This window comes from Petromyzon marinus, chromosome 31, assembly GCF_048934315.1.
Source record: "Petromyzon marinus isolate PM22_M1 ecotype Great Lakes invasive population chromosome 31, UKy_Petmar_22M1.pri1.0, whole genome shotgun sequence".
Classification (NCBI taxonomy): Eukaryota; Metazoa; Chordata; class Hyperoartia; order Petromyzontiformes; family Petromyzontidae; genus Petromyzon; species Petromyzon marinus.
This window is the reverse complement of record NC_133697.1, coordinates 16,043,619-16,064,041: the sequence shown is the minus strand read 5'-3', so window position 1 is coordinate 16,064,041 and position 20,423 is coordinate 16,043,619. Positions and strand designations below refer to the sequence as shown.

Below are 20,423 nucleotides of genomic sequence, written 5' to 3'. Positions count from 1 at the left end.
CCATGGAGGAGGCGTTGGGGGCCCTTCCGACCTACCTGGACGAGAAGGCGATGCAGGTCTTCATGTCCATTCCCCCGGCCGATAAGGCTACGCTTCCGACAGTGTACGTCCGGATGGCCGATGTACTCGAGCCGCCGTCCAGGGCACGCCAGAAGTTTTCACTACGGCGGCGGGAGGAGGGGGAATCTCCATTGGTTTTCCGCTGCTCGCTCCTGGCCTTGGCACAGGCCGCATACCCTGATATACAGGACTCGATGGCCCTGGAATGGCTACTCAACCTGGCACGTGAGCTGGGGATCGCTTTGTCCATAAATAGCGATCGCCAGATCACGTCGTTGGCCGAAAACATCCAGGCGCACCTCTCCCTCCGCCAACAGCCCCGGATGGCGGCGTGCGCGGGGATCTCGGCGCCAGAAGAGGAGGCCGCCTCTCAGGGTGTGGACACCCTCGCGGCCCTGGCGATGCCCGGTCGTCGCGGGAGGGGGGCGGGTGGTCGCCGTCCGGAGCAGCGGGGGCAGCCGGGACCTTCCCGCCCGCAGGACACTGCCACGGTGACCTGCTTCCGTTGTGGTCAGCAGGGCCACATTGAGCGGGGGTGTAGGAATGCCCTGGGGGCCTTCAGCAAGGGGGCTCCAACTCCTCCCGGACCTTCATCAGCATCGAGCCCAGGGCCCCAGGCGAGTCGCGACGCATCACCCGCGCGGCCGCCCCCCTCACCTCATGCATCTAGCGGAGCTAGGGCTCATCGTCAGGGGGTTGTCCTCGAGGGGTCGGGTGCACCACCATTGTCACCCACTGGATGGCCCAGGCTGACCCGCCACTGGAACGCGCTGGCGCATCGGATGGTGGTGGTGGCAGCTGCTGGCTCCTCAGCGTTGGCGGCTTGCGTGCAGGGGGTGCGAGTTCGCCTCTTGGTGGATACGGGGGCGTCTGCCACCATTATTTCAGAGGCCATTTTCAAGCTCCTACCCCGCAGCGTCGGTCCGTTAGGGCCGCTTCGTGGGGCTTGTGTCGCCGTGAACAGCAGCAGTTTGGACATATTGGGCCAAGTTATAGCGTCGGTTCGGGTGGACGAGATTGAGTTGGCCGGGCCTATTTTGGTCTCCAAGACCTTAGCAGTTCTATGCCTCTTGGGGACCGACTTTTTGTCTAGAATGCCCATTCGAATTATCGTTGACCAGGGCTGTGTGGAATTGCCGTCAGGGAGGCGGCTGCAATTCCTACAATCGCCTACCGTCCTGTCTCCCTTGGTTGCCAGTGTGCGGGCCTTGAATAGGGCGGCGGGGACCGTGCCGCCTGCGTCACAAATCTTGCTACCCCTTAGGTTGCGCAGACCGCTCGAAGGGGGCTCCACGGAGACAGGTATCCTCCTGTCCCCGTCGAGTTACTTTTCAAGGACGATGGGATTGGTGGGCGCCTTGACGGCCGTGTCGGGGGGCCAGGACCTTTTTCTACAGGTCCTCAATTCGGGGCCCACGCCGATCGTAATCCCGGCCGGTGCCGTCCTGGCGCACGCGACCCCGGCTCCCCCATCCGAGAGCGCTGCCCTGGATGGAGGAGTCGTGGCGGGCGTGATGCGCGCGGGGGACTCTGACACATCGTGGATCGCCACGTTGTGCGACGAGAATGCCTCGTTGTCCACCGGGGAGCGTCAGCAACTCCGCGAACTCATCGAGAGGTTCACCGATGTGTTTAGCCAAAGTAAATTTGATCTGGGTCGCACTACTCTTTTGGAACACCACATAGATATGGGCGACTCAGCCCCTATTCGGTTTAATTCCCACCGCTTTAGCCCTGCGGAAAAGGACCATGTCCGCTCGGTTGTCGACGAAATGTTGGCGGCGGACATCGTCTCCCCTTCCACTAGCCCTTGGGGTGCCCCCATTGTGCTAGTCAAGAAACGGGACGGGAGTCTCCGGTTCTGCGTCGATTTCCTTAAATTGAACAAGATCTCGGTCGCTGACGCATATCCATTGCCTCGCATGGATGATTCCCTGGACGCCCTCTCGGGCACGCGGTTCTTTTCGACTCTAGATTTGCTCTCCAGCTTCTGGCAATTGTCGCTGGACGAAGCCTCTAGACCCAAGACAGCGTTCCGCACGCCCCAGGGGCTGTTCGAGTTCAATCGGCTTCCTATGGGTCTTCATTCGGCCCCAGCCACCTTTCAGCGTCTCATGGAGATGGTTTTGGCGGGGCTGCAGTGGGAATCTTGTTTAATCTACTTGGACAACGTTATTGTTTTTGGGCGTACGTTTGACGAGCACTTGCAACGCCTCGAGGCTGTGTTCGTCAAAGTGCGCGCTGCGGGCTTGAAATTTAAACCCCAGAAATGCCATTTGCTACAACCATCGGTGAAATATTTGGGACACATTGTTAGTGCGTCAGGTGTCGTCACGGACCCGGAGAAAACGGCTTGTGTACGGACGTGGCCGACTCCCACATCTGTCGCGGAGGTGCGTAGCTTCGTCGGCTTCGCATCGTACTCTCGCCGGTTTGTCCGCGATTTTGCGACGATTACGAAGCCGCTGCACGCCCTCTCCGCCAAAGGCCAAAGGTTTTACTGGGGCGCGGAGGAGGAGGCTGCTTTTGCGACGCTTCGCACGGCCTTGGCGGATGCGCCGCCCTTGGGGTACCCCGATTTCTCAAAGCCCTTTCTGCTTGATACTGATGCCAGCGACATGGGCATTGGGGCAGTCCTGGCCCAGGTGGTCGACGGGGTGGAGAGGGTGGTAGCCTACGGCAGTCGGGTTTTGTCCCCGACGGAACAGCGATACTGCGTGACTCGGAGGGAGCTTTTGGCCATAGTTTTTTTGTTCAATTGTATAGGCCCTACTTGTACGGTAGACAGTTTACAGTCCAAACCGACCACGCGGCCCTGCAATATTCGATGAGGATTGGTCAGCCCTCGGGTCAGCTGTCCCACTGGCTCGAGGTGCTCCAGGATTAGCCCTTTGACGTAATCCACAGAAAGGGGGCACTGCATGGAAATGCGGACGGCTTGTCCAGATTGCCGGCAGGCGGCGGGTGTGCTTGCGCCCTGGGCTCTAGCCATTGCAAGGCCCCAGGGGACGTTACGGCCCAGTTGGTCGCGTCGGCCGCGACGGCCACCCCCCCGGGTGCGGCGACATCCGCGGATTTCGGCCTGGGACTCCCCCGGGAGGTATGGTCCAGCTTGCAGATGGAGGATTCCTCCCTGCTGAAGCTACGGCGACGCGTCGGACATACGGCCCGGGGTTCAGCTTCGTCGGCGGCCCCAGCGATCGCCGTGCATGACAGACTAGTTGGAACGCTATTGCGTGGTTGTGCCCACTAGCCTACGTGGTAAATTAACCCGAGCCATTCACGAGAAGCTTATGCACCTTGGCTACCACAAGACCCTATTGACCCTTAAGCGGGACTATTACTGGCCAGGTGTGGAGGGTGACGTGGCACTGATTTTGAAGAGTTGCCACGACTGCGCGCGGAGGAAGGCCCCAGTTGTCCAGGACCGGGCCCCGCTGCAGTCCATCCGGGTTTCTCGCGTTAATGAACTCGTGGCGCTCGACATCTTCGGCCCATTCCCTGCATCCCAACGGGGCCATAAATACCTCTTGGTGGGCGTTGAGTACCTCACACGTTGGCCTGTGGCGTGGCCCTTGGTCGATCAGTCGGCCTCTTCTATCACCGAGGCGTTCATCCAGGGGTACGTGTTGGACAAGGGTGCGCCGGAACAATTGTTGACGGATCAGGGGTGGAATTTCTCGTCTAAGCTGCTCAAGGAGGTGTGTGACTTCCTTGGCACTAGGAAAATCCGCACCTCGCCCTACCACCCCCAATCGGACGGGATGGTAGAGCGCTTGAACCGCACCCTCACTTCCATGCTGTGCCACCATGTGAACACGTCTCAATCGGACTGGGACCTGTTCGTCCCGGGGGTCTTGGCAGCGTATCGGTTGGCTCCTCACGCCTCAACGGGATTTTCGCCTTTTTATTTAGTGTACGGGAGGGAGCCGGAGCCCCCGGTGCACGTCCAACTGGACGTGGGGTCCTCCAGTAAGGGGTCGGCTGTGCCGGTCCCTTTGAAAGTCGCGCTTGACCGGCTGCGCGAGGCACGGCAGGCCGCTGCTGAGAATTCCGCCGGCCGGCAGGCAGCTAATGAGCGGCTGCCCAAACACCAGGCAGCGGGCCTCCCGTGGGTAGCGGGCCAGAAAGCATGGGTGCATTGTCCCCAGGTCCCGGTTGGCACATCTGCCAAATTGCACCGCCCTTGGCAGGGTCCCGTTGAGGTCGTGGAAGTCCCCCGGCCGCAGTGCGTCCGGATTCGGTTCAGACGCCGTCGGTGGATAGTGCACCCATCCCGGCTCAAACGCTATATTCCATCTACCCTGGGGGATCCACCCCCAACTCCGGGGCGGCCGGCGGGTGATGCGTCCGTCGTGCCTGTCCGGCCGGGTCCTGTTGACGGGGGCGGCGTTCGCCCTGTTTGTGTGCCCCCAGGGCCCTTCCAAGTAGCGCCGGCGAGGACCCCCCGGCCACCGGAGGCTACGGCGGTGGGCCTGTTGCCTGCGGACAGCCCACCTGCACCGGCGGCGGACGCCACACGGGGAAGCGGGCCGGCAGCGCATGCCCGTTCAAGGGGGATGCGGCTCCGGTGATGGCCTGGGCGGCTGTTCGTCGGACCCAGCCCCGGCGCCCACTCGGCACTGCCGGCCGGAAGAAGCCGTCTTACTTTTTTCCCGTTCATTTGGTTGTTATTGTGATGCCTGGGATGCCGTGCTGCCCTAAGGTTGGGGTTTCTTGCAGCCGGGTCGGCTGTTTTTTTTTCACAGGGGGGGGGTAATGTAGAGGAGTAGAATGGGGAAGTGGCATCACTTGTGCTGTCCAGGGCGATGACGTAACGTCATGCGCTCGGGGCAGCAGAGTGACGTCACGGCTCCTCAAGGATAAAAAGGGGGACCCCGTGACGTAAGCGGGGGTCAGAGCTGGAGAGTAGGGTCTGAGAAGGGTGGAACGGGGAGCCAGGAGCAAGAGGGTAGGGATAGGGGAGAGCACAGTGCCAGGCTAGACGTGGCTGTGCTCCTCAGTCGGCGGTGTTGGTTGATCCCACGGCCGGGGCAGAGGAGACAGCACAGGGCAGCCGGCTGTGTCGGGACCTAGCCCGGGGCCCCTAACCCCTGGGGAGTTGTTCACCCCTGTGTATTGTTAAAGATTTGTAATAAAACCTTGGCGGAAGCCCTTACCTTATCTTAGCCTCCGAGTGAGTCGTCGGGAACTCCTTTACACATGCAAAAAACAAATCTTCTCTTGTTAGACATTCTGCCATAGAGAATAGTGTTTCTTGCAAGCACCTATCATTATCTTAACAGGATAAAACGGTGGCCGAGATAACTTTGATTTCAATCAATGCCTCCAAGGCCAGTATTACCACAATCACACTGTACCTTCAATATTGCTGATATACTGGGGGTACTTGTTCAGCACTTCTACCGTGCACTCCCAGTCAAACTCTGTACTTAAGCACTTGCTGCAGGTACGTGGAGTTAAAGCCATAGTGGAAGCGACTCCCCTCCAGAGGCTCAGCCAGACGGACCGATGCCAGGCGACAACGAACATCCTGCAGGCTACTCAGAGCTCACACATTCACCTAAACACAAGCCGTTGCGCAAACTAGCATAACAGATACACATACTCACTGATAACACTATCCACTGGCATATTGACAAGGACAGTATATACTATACTCATACTTCTTTGGTTCTTTCGGTAAAGTCACGCAGAATGTGGCCGAAACGTCGTGAGAATTTTATTGTTTTATTTTATTATTTTATTCTCATTCTGCGTGACTTTACCGAAAGAACCAAAGAAGATGAATCCTTGCAGTCACGAAAGCTTTAAATCGAAATTTATACTCATACTCTTTGGTTCTTTCGGTAAAGTCACGTAGGTAGAATAAAACAAAATAAATCACGACGTTTCAAACGCAACACAAGTGCCCGTTAGCCGCGATATCTGCTGCGAGCAGCACGATGTCTGCTGCCATGTGAAGAGAAGTTGTTACCAGCAAGAGTTTACATACGTTTTTGAGAACAAAGGTAGCCGAAGTAGTGTTAATGGAGTATTATAGTGTAAAGGTAATAAATATCGTGGTGTGTTAAAGGAAATGAACTTAGATTGGCATGTTGGATTAAAGCGCAAAGTTAATGAGCTCCCGTAGCACATAAGAGCTCAGATTAGCATGTAGGATTAGCATATGTATTTTGATGAGAGAAGCAAGTAAAAGTTAATTTAAAAAATTGCAAGGTAATGTCAGTCTATGTTTAACCAAGAATATCATGTTATATACTGTTTTTTTCCCCCATAAATTTTGCATTTTTGTAACATCTGCTTTCAAAGAATCTAACCATCATCCGCCAACACCTCTGCAGATTTTGTAATGAAAAACAAACATGCCTGTAATTTAAAATCATATCATAACTGCAGCTTTAATTAAGCGAATTATAAGGTACAACGTTCAAACAGATAATTAGAAGCCAGATGAATAAACTGTTGTATAACAGTGTCTTACCAAACCAGATCTAATCAACAACCCGAATCAGCAACATCTACCACCAATGCATATTACCTACATGGTCTCAGGTGAGTAGGGGACCTTGAAGGGCCTGACTGTCTGGTCAGCAGGAGTCTGAGATGGCTCGCCTTTACCCCACCATCCATCTCCCTCTGGGAGGAAGTCTTTGTCCCTCTTAGAATGTCTCATTAACTTCTACAACCCAATGAACACCAGTGCAACCACGACTGGCACCACCACAACAAAAGCCGCCATGTCTGTACTTGCACTCCGCAATGAGCAATGTTGTGCTCATATAGTGCTGGAACTGGGCAAGAACGAGCTGGAACGCTGTGGTTGGTGGTGATATGAGTGAACATTTTAACCCGACTGCGTTCTGGAAGGAACCATTAACAAGTGTAGTGGTGGGTAGATTTTATAGATAGATCATTCGTAAGTGTCCGTCGGTCACACTGAATCTCCCAAGCCTATATAGGAGCGGGGGGGGGGGGGGTGATTTAGCGGGGGAGGGCATCTGTGAGTTCCCCAGGAATGTATTCTCATTTCAGGCATTGGGTAAAATGTACTATCATTGGGTGGGACCCAGAAACGTTTCGGAGAATCACTCATCTCTGATGTTAGCCGTGGCCGGGTATATCATTTAGATCGGTGTGAGAAGTTAGGTTCGTAGCTCGAGGTGTTCATTGGAGCCCTGCTAATTTCTGAGAAAGGGCGAATTGCGGTGCACCGCCAGGCTATTTTACCCTGGCTCTGTGAGCCTCACGCATGAGTCTGGCTCAACCTCAAGCACCCCCTCCCGCTGTGTCCTTGTAGTCCCTTGTGGTTTGCATGTCGCCGTGTGACCCCGTGTGATATTTTTGCGTCGTAGATGTTGCGCAGTAGTTATTGTTCTGTTGTAGTTGTGCAGTAGGGGTCGGGAAATTAGTGTTGTTGCATTGAGTTATGTAGTCTAATAGATATTGCAGTGTAGCAGTTGTTATTGTGCAGTTGTAGTTGTAGGAGTGTACTAGTTATTATTGTGTTATTTAGATGTGTAGTTGGTGCGCGCGCCGTCACCTGAAGCAATGGAAGAGGAGTCAGACCTAAACAGGTGAAGCTGCAGGCGAGTGGAGCAGAGCAAGAGCTGCAACGAGTTTGCCAGTATATGCCACGCTGAGTCCACTCGTTGAGATATCACAGAAAGACACCAAGGAGCAATTCTACAATAGACTACAGTCAGTTCTGGGCATGTACCCAAGTTACTACAGTACTTGAAGAGTTTAATACAATTGTAGTGGCATTGTACTACACAATTATTGTCTTTAATAATAATCCCCAGGTAGGTCATGGAATAGGACAGGAGAATGGCAATGGGACCAGGTGACTTGAGGCTTTCAGCAACAATATATTCAATATTTATAGCACCGTTTGAACAGAAGTAGTCGTGCAAGCTGACATGGAAATCGCCCGATGGTAAAGATTACATTGTTACCAGGGAGCAGCAAAGGGCTGCAGAAATTGCGAGTCATTCCACCATGATAATGGTTTATTAAAACATGCAGAATGATGCCCATTAATGGCCCACGTGATAGTCTATTGGGGTTCTTTAAAAATAATTATTTGCGTATTCACAAATGTGAACAGTGCCTCACGATAGTTGCATGACCGAGCGAGGACTGAAATGTGAGCTGTAGAGCAGGAACATTCACACAAACAGGTTTGTGAATTTTAAGATGAAGTTTAAATGTGTATGTGTACATGGGCAGTGAGGCAAGGAGCCTCTTCGAGCAGGTAATAACGATCAACTAATCAAGAGTTAAGTGCCCCTACTGCTGGGGTATCCGTTGGAACACACCTAGTACTGTAAAAGGTATTGTTTACATGAAGCTCATGAAAAACTTGCATTCATTAATTTGGTGTGCGTGGAGTTCTCGTCCACATTTAATGTAATTGTTCCTCACGGTCAAAGGTCTGTAAACATTTTATGAGCCAGAGTCCCATGCGACAGGGCACCACCCCCTGCTCGGACACCCCCATCCCCTCCCTCACCGCCTCTTGTTGCCCCCATACCTCCTACCGCTCGTATCCCTGAACTCACCCGCATCCCCTCAAGCTGCTCCACGCGCAAGAACCCTGGAGAAATCTTGTCCGGAGCAATGGCCGAGAGTCTCTCTTCCACGACCTTTCTGGTTTTCATCAACGGCAAAAAGGTATAGAGGCTGTTTCACGTGGCTACAGCCGATTGTGGCTCTGGTCACGAGCGCAGGTGCAGAGTGAGAGACGCAGCAAGGATTTAAATATCGCACAGACGAGAATGGAAGACTAGCGGTAATATCGTGAGCTCCGTTTGAGGAATAGTGCGTCTAGGGAAGGTGAGAATCGTCTTTTGAAGGAGATCGTTCCTACCACCTTCACCAGGGCTATGCTAGGGGAGGTGAACAGCTTCTGTAAATTAACTGAGTATTTTATTCGCACAACTCTGCTCAAAGTAAAAATGGCTCTGGGATTAGAGTCCTAATCAATGTTAGCAGCATTAGTAAGACATGCTTTCACACAAAACTCACCTGCCACCTACTAAAGTTTCGTGTAATTATGCCTTTGAAAACTAGGTAACATTTGTATGACGTGTTGTTGTAATTTTAATGCCTTTTTTATCTCGAGTAGTTTGAGCATGATCATATTTATTGTAAACACTAAGAAACAAATATCTTCGATAGATTTACCTAACTTAATTTCAAAGCATTGAATACATCAGCCATGATCTATCCATTGCTGGATGATGGCTGCTTCACATTGTCGCTATTCCTGACGGCCCCGCAATGCTACAATCCGCCTCGCGCAAATAAGCTCATTTCATCGCTCCATCTCTGCGGTGGCGGAATTTTATGGTCACGTTTTCCTCCTTTGGCTGATATTCCGTTACCAGTCTCCTCCATCAGCCAACATCTCTTCTGGAGACGTGTCTTACCAAAGCCCACTTTTCTTAACATGCAAGATTACGTTTAATTCTAAGCGTGCAGCTCTGCATGCCTTTCTCTCCATGCTTTCCATGCTCTCTCTCTCTCTCTTCAACTCTTGTTCCGTGTTCTGTTTCTAATCCACATGCCGTGGCAGGTAAAAATGTTCCTCTAAACGCATGGCCATGCTAATTTTTATGATCACATTTCATTTTCCCAAAGCACTGCACGCTGTGGTCACCCCCCTCTAATTATCTGTGATCCCGGGCTGCTGTCAAACATTGACCTTGGTATACAAATGCTGCTGCGGTTTTTATTTGTGTCCCTCCAACAATAATTTACTTTTATTCAGCAAACTTGCTTTTTAACTTAATTTTTTGATTCATTGTGATAGTGACTTTGTCATCAGTGCATCTGAAATTGTCATCTCTTTATTTACCTTCCTGCCTTTATTTCTCCAATACAAATTTAGAAAAATAACCCCTGCATTGTATGCTACTGGTGAGAGCCTATGCCATTGTTTAACTCTTCTTAATGTATTTTATTTAAGTGCGCAATCTCAGGGTAGCTCTCCCATGGTATACATGGTGTTGGTAATTTCTATACATCTCTATGAAGGCCTTGGCTTTCACTGAATAAATGATTTTGCATTATTTTTATATTTTACGAATAAAAGGCTTGATCATGTTTCATGTCCGTTTGTCTTTTCTGAAATATGCTCGATCGTCCAGCATTTGTGACGAACGGCAGAAATCACTTTCTGAAACAAGTGTGCGTTCGTGGTTGGTTAACCACTAAATTGACCCTGACTCAGTTCCCTTTTCCTTAATGTGTTGGGAATGCTTCGCTTGCCAAGCTTATCAGATGTATTGGTCAATAACACTGTCTTAAAAGGAAACATACAATAGACCTTTGAAGGCAATGTTATTGCTGAATGCCTGGGTTTTTTTTGTTATTTGTACAAGTATACCATTGCTAACGCAGCAATATCAATAAATACTGTACTATTTGGTTCTTTCGTTAAAGTTACGTAGGTATAAAATAAAATAAATCACGACGTTTCAAACGCAACACAAGCGTCCGTCATCAGGTGGGAAAGCATGGTCTGCTGCTATTTTATACCTACGTGACTTTACTGAAAGTACCAAAGAGTATGGATTCCTGCAGTCACGAAAGCTTCAAATCAAGATTGAATAAATACTGTAGTGTAACTTTATTTTTTACTAGTTCATAAAGCCTGTCTTCGCCGGGAAAAAGTTTTCAATAAATATAATAATTAACCTGATATGATTTTTTACATTTTTTTTGTCTACCAACAAACACTATCTACTCCGAAAAATAGTATTCTTCCGCAAAAAAAATGTGTTGACTTGAGTCAACTTCTTATATTTAAAGATGCACCTATCGGAAATCGCTCAATTCTAAAGATTCCGTTCTTTTTTTTATTAGAAAAAAATAATTAACGTAATGCTCTATGAGGGAAGCTCCTATATTTTACCGTTTTCGAATTATTCAGATTTTAACATCATAAAATGCGTATTTTTTCGTTCAAAACCGCTTGAATTCGAAATATATCAAAAACAAAAACAGATAGAACAATGTTATATTCTTAGCTCTTTCGGTAAAGTCACATTGAAGGGAAACAATAAAATAATAAAATATATATCTGGCTACCATGAGAGATTCGTTCATGAGGCTATCCACATATACAAGCACAGAGACAATTTCAACCGAGAAGATGGATTCTGGCTTAACAATCATTGGAAGGATTTGATAAACCATTTCAGGTCTTAATTGATTGTTCACGCTTACGGTGGCTTTCAGACAGCATACATTAATTTTTCGTCTCCCCCCTCCTCTTTTCAGAACATAGATGGACTCGTCCTTCTAAATAAACTGCCAAATCGGTGCCCGTGGCGCTAACGTATTTTTTTAATAAATAAATTCGCCGTTTATAAGTAAATAAATAAATGCGAACCGCCACTTCTTTCAAATGTTTCTTGCCGTTGTTTTTTCACACCTGATGATGACCGTTTGCGTTATGGTCGAAACGTCGTGAGAATTTTTATTGTTTTATATATATTTTATTATTTTATTGTTTCCCTTCAACATGACTTTACCGAAAGAGCTAAGAATATGAATTACTGCAGTCACGAAAGCTTTAAATCAAAAGATAGAACAATGGTTCTCGCTTTAACTTTATTTGCTGTTTGATGCTCCCTCAAACGAAAACAACCGCAATATTGTATTTTGAACGGTTTCTGAATGACACCAGGCACAAACATGTTCATGGGGAACTTAAAATCGAGATTTGGGGGCCTTAAAATAAAAAATCTCGAATGTTCCGATTGTCCCTGTTGTGTCCTAAAAGCTACCCACGTCCCAAATTTCAGCTTTCTACCTTGTCGGGAAGTACGTTAGAGGTTTTTGAGACATACGTCTTTAGTTATATAGACATGTTATCGGTTTAAAGTGATTAATGGTGCACAGATGCAGTCGTTCTTGTTCTTGATTCGTTCAGCCACCTCATTCACAGGGGTGTGGTTACTTCCAACCTCAGCGTGGTTAATGCAGACATGAATCCTTGTAAAAAGGTTTCAGTTTTGCTACCAGAAAAAAAAGGGGAAACCCCTATTATTATATTTTGGTACTGGCAAAGAAGGTCTAATGATGAATCACAGTCGCATAAGCCAGATACTAACACTGTATGATAAGAGGGCATATGCGACAGGCATAAGCTATGCCTTTCGGGCATGAGAGAATGACGTAAAGCAGGTGGAGATCACATTTTAGACTGTAATTCTTTAACGAACAAAGGGGACATGGTAAAAAATTAGCTTGAGTTGTTCATTATCGTGACAGTTCGGAGTTGATACTTGAATAGTTATGAATTGCCACGTCAATGTTTTGAATCAACGTCTAAATAATTTAGATTTGACATGGGAGTAGTTTTTAATTAGCACTTTTTTTCGGAAAAAGGAGTGAAACATTTGCATATTTAGCCAAACTCGCTCCGGAAAACCGGCACATATCCCAAGTGAACACGATTGTGTTCACAGATGGGTTAGTAATGGAGTTAGCAGAGACGCAGGTGGACACCTTATGGCTTTACCGTTCTTCTCCCCGCGTACGGCCAAATGTAAAAGTCAAGAAGCAGTCATTTAGGTGCAGATTATTGAGCCGATGGCTGGGATTTGTGGAGGCCGTGTATAGTTACTGCGCACCACTGTGAAGCGACCTTGTGGGGCGGTTGAGGACGCGGTCACATTCGGGGTTTTTTTGTCAGATCGAAGCCAGAGGGTTCCACTGTGGGGTTGGAGGCGATGTCTGCTGTAGGTACTCATTCATCTCCATTCTGTCAGGCAGCATTCCACAGGGTCGAACCCAGAGGTTTCGAGAGTGAATGAACACGTGGCTATCATTAAGCCAGATAAATGATTTATGATCTATCTTGTATTGCACTCTATTATTTCATGGCATCATCAATTTAGACCAACTTTTTCCTTTAGGTAACCTATTCTTGTCCTGTTTTGTACGAACCTCCCCGGGATAACATACTATATCTTTCGAATCAGGATTCACCATAGTCTATATGTCTTGCGATTGCAGTGGCGTTCAAGCCTTTTGTATAAACAGCCAGTTTAATTATAATGCTCAGACCCGTTGACAACATACATTTAATACAAGTCGGAGATGTCTAAGAAGAGATGGGAACAATATCTATTTCACAAGTTTCTTCAGAGATATGTACTGACTGGCAGGAATAAAGTTATAAACGGGGGGCAACTTTATTTACAAGGGGATAACAAAGGAAAACCATCGGGCTCAGCAAAAAAAATATACAGGTAACCAGTGCACTGTGACTTTGAGACTGCTCCTACATTTCAATGCACATACATTTGGAGTGACATAGGATAGGTCACTTAGCAGCATAGCGCTTGTTGCTGGCAGGGCAGGGGATCGGCTGTTACAGCAGCCCTGACTGACAGCAGGTCACGTGATAGACCAGATAGAGGGATGTAGGAGAAAGGTTCCAGAAGGGGCACCTGAGGGAAGCCCGGGAACCCGCTAGTACGTTCGAGAAAGGGGGCATGGCCGGGGCAGAGCGAGGCCACACTGGGAGGGTAAAAGGGGGCCCCGAGCAGGAGCTCGGGGCTGTCGTTTGGAGTGAAATCCCGTCGTCCTACTGGAGTCTTCGTCTTCACCATCTCGGTGTCGTCAGTCAGGCAGTCTGCTAGCTGTCCTGACTGGGAGCTGTAGTTACTAAGTGTGAACTGTTAAGGCTGTTAATAAACAGAGTGCCTCCTACTCTTAGTGTCTCTGAGTCAGTCATTACACATTTATAAACACGATCAAAGGTCTTGCCTGCTGTAAAGTATTTTCATGAGGTTCTTGTGAAGATGTTGTACACAAGTGCACGCCTTGTAAAATAGTGCTGGAGCTATGTGAAAATGTCCATAAAGACCGTTATGAGCGCTAGAACTTTTAACTTTGTCTTGTGCTAAACACTTGTACATCTAGCTGGGTAATCTTGCCTACAACTCTAGTGACCTGGGGATTATCTGCGGTTATACAACTCTCGTTTTTCTTTGGAGTTCTGCTACGGATGCAGAGTCAACACACCGTTGCTTATACAGGCGGACCCACAATTGTGAAGATTATGTGGCAATACCTCCCACCTGTTTGCCCATTCCATTGGCTCTCACTGGTGTCACATGTTTGGTTGTTATTGTTACAAGCATCGCCATCGTCACTACTACCATAATCACCACTACAAACATCACCACCACTACCATCATCACCACTACAAACATCACCACCACTACAACCATCACCACTACTACAAACATCACCACTACAACCATCATCACTACAAACATCACCATCAACCATCACCATCAACCATCATCACTACAACCATCATTCCTCAAACATCACTATCTACCATCACCACTACAAACATCACCACCACTACCACCATCACCACTACAACCATCATCACTACAAACATCACCACCACTACCACCATCACCACTACAACCATCACCACTACAAACATCACCACCACTACCACCATCTCCACTACAACCATCACCACTACAAACATCACCACTACAACCATCATCACTACAACCATCATCACTACAACCATCGTCACCACTACAAACATCACCACCACTACCATCATTACTACAAACATCACCATCACTACCATCACCATCACTACAAACATCACCATCAACCATCACCTATACAAACATCACCATCAACCATCACCACCACTACAAACATCACCATCAGCCATCACCACTAAAACCATCATCACCACTACAAACATCACCACCACTACCATCATTACTACAAACATCACCATCACTACCATCACCACCACTACAAACATCACCATCAACCATCACCACTACAAACATCACCATCAGCCATCACCACTACAACCATCATCACCACTACAACCATCACCACTACCATCATCACTACTACAACCATCAACACTACCATCATAACTACAAACATCACCACCACTACCATCATCACTACAAACATCACCATCACTACCATCACCACCACTACAAACATCACCATTACAACCATCATCACTACAAACATCACCATTACAACCATCATCACTACAACCATCACCACTGCAACCATCATCACCACTACCATCATCACCATCAACCATCATCACTACCACCACCACCATCACCACTACCACCATCGTCACTAAAACCATCATCAACACCACCATCATCACCACCACTACAACCATCACCACTACAACCATCACCACTACAACCATCACCACTACAACCATCATCACTACCACCATAATCACCACCACTACAACCATCACCACTACAACCATCACCACTACAACCATCATCACTACCACCATCATCACCACTTCAACCATCACCACCACTACCACCGTCATCACCATCAACCACCATCATCACTACAACCACCACCACTACAACCATCACCACTACAACCATCATCACTACCACCATCACCACTACCATCATCATCACTACAACCATCACCACTACCATCATCATCACTACAACCATCACCTACAAAAATCACCATCACTACAACCATCACCACCATCACCACTACAACCATCATCACTACCACCACCATCACCACTACAAAAATCACCATCACTACAACCATCACCACCACTACAACCATCACCACCACTACAACCATCACCTCTACAACCATCACCACTACAACCATCATCACTACCACCACCATCACTACAACCATCACCACTACCATCATCACCACTACCACCATCATCACTACAACCATCACCACTACAAACATCGCCACTACAGCAATCACCATTACAACCATCATCACCACTACCATCGTCATCACCACTACAACCATCATCACTACCATCATCAGCACCACTACAACCATCACCACTACAACCATCACTACCATCATCACCACCACTGCAACCATCACCACTACAACCATCACCACTACAACCATCACCACTACCATCATCATCACCACTACAACCATCACCACTACCATCATCACCACCACTACAAACATCACCACTACAACCATCACTACCATCATCACCACTACAACCATCACCACTACCATCATCACCACCACTACCATCATCATCACCACTACTACCATCATCACCACTACAACCATCATCACCACCACTACCATCATCACCACTACAACCATCATCACCACCACTACCACCATCACCACTACCATCATCACCACCACTACCATCATCATCATCATCACTACCATCATCATCACCACTACCATCATCATCACCACTACTACCATCATCACCACTACAACCATCATCACCACCACTACCATCATCATCACCACAACCATCATCATCACCACTACTACCATCATCACCACTACAACCATCATTACCAGCACTACCATCATCATCACCACTACTACCATCATCACCACCACTACAACCATCACCACTACCATCATCACCACCACTACCATCATCATCACCACTACCATCATCATCACCACTACTACCATCATCACCACTATAACCATCATCACCACCACTACCATCATCATCACCACAACTACCATCATCACCACTACAACCATCATCACCACCACTACCATCATCACCACTACTACCATCATCACCACCACTTCCATCATCATCACCACTACCATCATCATCACCACTACTACCATCATCACCACTAAAACCATCATCACCACCACTACCACCACCACTACAACCATCACCACCACTACAACCATCACCACTACAACCATCACCACTACAACCATCATCACTACCACCACCATCACTACAACCATCACCACTACCATCATCACCACTACCACCATCATCACTACAACCATCACCACTACAACCATCACCACTACAGCCATCACCATTACAACCATCATCACCACTACCATCATCATCACCACTACAACCATCATCACTACCATCATCAGCACCACTACAACCATCACCACTACAACCAAACTACCATCATCACCACCACTACAACCATCACCACTACAACCATCACCACTACCATCATCATCACCACTACAACCATCACCACTACCATCATCACCACCACTACAAACATCACCACTACAACCATCACTACCATCATCACCACTACAACCATCACCACTACCATCATCACCACTACAACCATCATCACCACTACAACCATCATCACCACTACTAGCATCATCATCACCACTACTATCATCATCACCACTACAACCATCATCACCACCACTACCATCATCACCACTACAACCATCATCACCACCACTACAACCATCACCACTACCATCATCAGAATCAGAATCAGAAAGGGTTTTATTCGCCATGTAAGTTCACACCGACACGGAATTTACTTTGGCAGGATGGTGCATACATTCAACATATAGGAATCTAAAATCTTAAATAAGTTTTAAACAAGTCTTACTATAATAAGGGTTAAAAGTCTAACACTAAGGGGCTGAAGTATATAAAATTAAATAAATATCGAATATAAAATAGCTTTAAGATATAATTTAAAAATACAAATAGGGAAACATAGTTAATATCAGCAACGTGTCGTTATGTAGATCAAATGTTAAAAACAGTGTTAGCCCTTGGCCTTGTTTAACAGGCCAGCAGCAGATGGGAAGAAACTGTTTTTATGGCGTGAGGTTTTGGTCCTGATGGACCGAAGCCTTCTGCCGGAGGGGAGTAGCTGAAACAGAGAGTGACCAGGGTGGGAGAAATCGGCCATAATCTTCCTCGCTCGCCTCATAGACCTTGTCGTGTGCAGGTCCTCGAGGGTCGGTAGATTGCAGGCAATTACCTTCTCAGCAGTGTGGATGATACGCTGCAGTCTGCTCTTGTCCTTGGCAGTGGCAGCAGCGTACCAGACGGTTATGGAGGAGGTGAGGATGGATTCAATGATCGCTGTATAGAATTGCACCATCATTGTCTTTGGCAGGTTGAATTTCTTCAGCTGCCGTAGAAAGTACATCCTCTGTTGAGCTTTCTTGGTGAGGGAGCTGATGTTCAATTCCCACTTGAGGTCCCGGGAGAGAATAGTGCCCAGGAAGCGGAAGGACTCTACAATTTTTACTGGGGAGTCTAACAGGGTGATGGGGGTGAGTGGTGCTGTATTCTTCCTGAAGTCCACAACCATCTCAACTGTCTTTAGAGCATTTAGCTCTAAGTTGTTCTGGCTACACCAGGTCACCAGATTGTCAGCTTCCCACCTATAGTCAGACTCATCCCCACCAGAGATCAGCCCAATGAGGGTGGTGTCATCCGCAAACTTCAATAGTTTGACGGACAGATGATTGGAGGTGCAGCTGTTGGTATACAGGGAGAAGAGCAGAGGGGAAAGGACGCAGCCCTGAGGAGTTCCGGTGCTGATGGACCTGGAGCCAGAGACTTGTGTTCCCAGCTTAACGCACTGCTTCCTGTCAGACAGGAAGTCTGTGATCCATTTACAGGTGGTGTATGGCACGTTCAGCTGGAAGAGCTTGTCCTGAAGCAGGGCAGGGATGATGGTGTTGAAGGCAGAGCTGAAGTCCACAAACAGGATCCTGGCGTAGGATGCTGGGGCGTCCAGATGCTGTAGGGTGAAGTGGAGGGCCATGTTAACTGCATCGTCCACAGACCTGTTGGCTCTGTAGGCAAACTGAAGGGGGTCCAGGAGAGGGTCTGTGATGGCTTTGAGGTGTGCCAGGACCAGGCGCTCAAAAGACTTCATTACCACAGATGTAAGGGCGACCGGTCTGTAATCATTTAGTCCTGTTGGCCTTAGCTTTTTGGGCACAGGGATGATGGTGGAGGACTTGAGACAGGCTGGTACATGGCATGTCTCCAGGGAGGTGTTAAAGATGTTGGTGAACACCGGAGACAGCTGGTCAGCGCAGTGCCTGAGGGTGGCTGGAGAGACAGAGCCCGGCCCGGCTGCTTTGCGTGGATTCTGCCTCTTGAAAAGTCTATTAACTTCTCCCTCCTGAAAGGAGATAGTCGTCTCTGTAGTATTGGTGGGGGATGGGGCCTCTTGGGTTGGAAGGGGTGGTTCAGGACAGTCCAATTGTCTTTCAAATCGACAGTAGAACTCGTTCAGGTCGTTGGCTAGGCGGGAGTCGTTAGTGGTGTGGGGGGCTCTGGGTTTGTAGTTGGTGATCTGCCTGAGCCCTCTCCAGACAGAAGCAGCGTCGTTTGTAGAGAACTGGTGTTTTAGTCTCTCTGAGTACAGTCGTTTAGCCTCTCTCACCGCTTTGCTAAACCTGTTCTTCGACTCCTTGAATCTGTCTCTATCTCCACTCCTAAACGCTTCCTCCTGCTCCAACCTCAACCTTCTGAGCTTTGCTGAGAACCAGGGCTTATTGTTGTTAAAGTTCACCCTGGTACGTGTTGGGATACAGCAGTCCTCACAGAAGCTGATGTAGGACGTCACAGCCTCTGTGAGTTCATCCAGACTATTGGTAGCAGTCGTGAACATATCCCAGTCAGTACAGTCTAAGCACGCCCGCAAATCTTCCACAGCCTCACTGGTCCACTGTTTAGATGTCCTCACAGCAGGTTTACAGAGTTTTAGTTTCTGCCTGTATGCAGGAATCAGGTGGACCATGGCATGGTCAGAGTGTCCTAGTGCTGCTCGGGGGACGGCGTGGTAGGCTCTACTGACTGTAGTGTAACAGTGATCCAGAGTGTTCCCTTCTCTGGTTGGGCATTTAATGAATTGTATGTATTTGGGGAGTTCGTGGCTGAGATTACCTTTGTTAAAGTCGCCAAGTACGATAACCAACGAATCTGGATTTCATCATCACTACCATCATCATCACCACTACTACCATCATCAACACTATAACCATCATCACCACCACTACCATCATCATCACCACTACCATCATCATCACTACTACTACCATCATCACCACTACAACCATCACCACTACCATCATCACCACCACTACCATCATCATCACCACTACTACCATCATCACCACTATAACCATCATCACCACCACTACCATGATCATCACCACTACTACCATCATCACCACTACAACCATCACCACCACCACTACCATCATCACCACTACTACCATCATCACCACCACTGCCATCATCATCACCACTACCATCATCATCACCACTACTACCATCATCACCACTACAACCATCATCACCACCACTACCATCATCATCACCACTACAACCATCATGGGATTGTTTGCACACAGCGTGGGTGTACGTTGGTTTTTCAGGAATATTTTGCTGTTTTTTCCTGGATTTTCTGTTTGCACAGTCACACATAGTCAATTTAAGATGCTTTATTGTTCGTGTTTTTTGTTTGTTGCGGTTGCACCCGATTCAAGAGCCGTATGGCTCACAGGGCTAT

At 48.3% G+C, this 20,423-nt stretch overlaps 1 protein-coding gene across 1 annotated transcript in view; it reads left to right on the top strand.

Annotated features, from left to right (window-relative positions):
* The first annotated feature begins 8,573 nt into the window (after positions 1–8,573).
* The window catches only part of XDH (xanthine dehydrogenase), a 56,569-nt gene continuing 44,719 nt past the window's right edge, over positions 8,574–20,423 (top strand). The window contains exon 1 of the mRNA XM_032964261.2: positions 8,574–8,736. Within this exon, the coding sequence (XP_032820152.1) occupies positions 8,683–8,736 (54 nt within the window). The 5' untranslated portion in view covers positions 8,574–8,682. The remainder of the gene's footprint in view (positions 8,737–20,423) is intronic.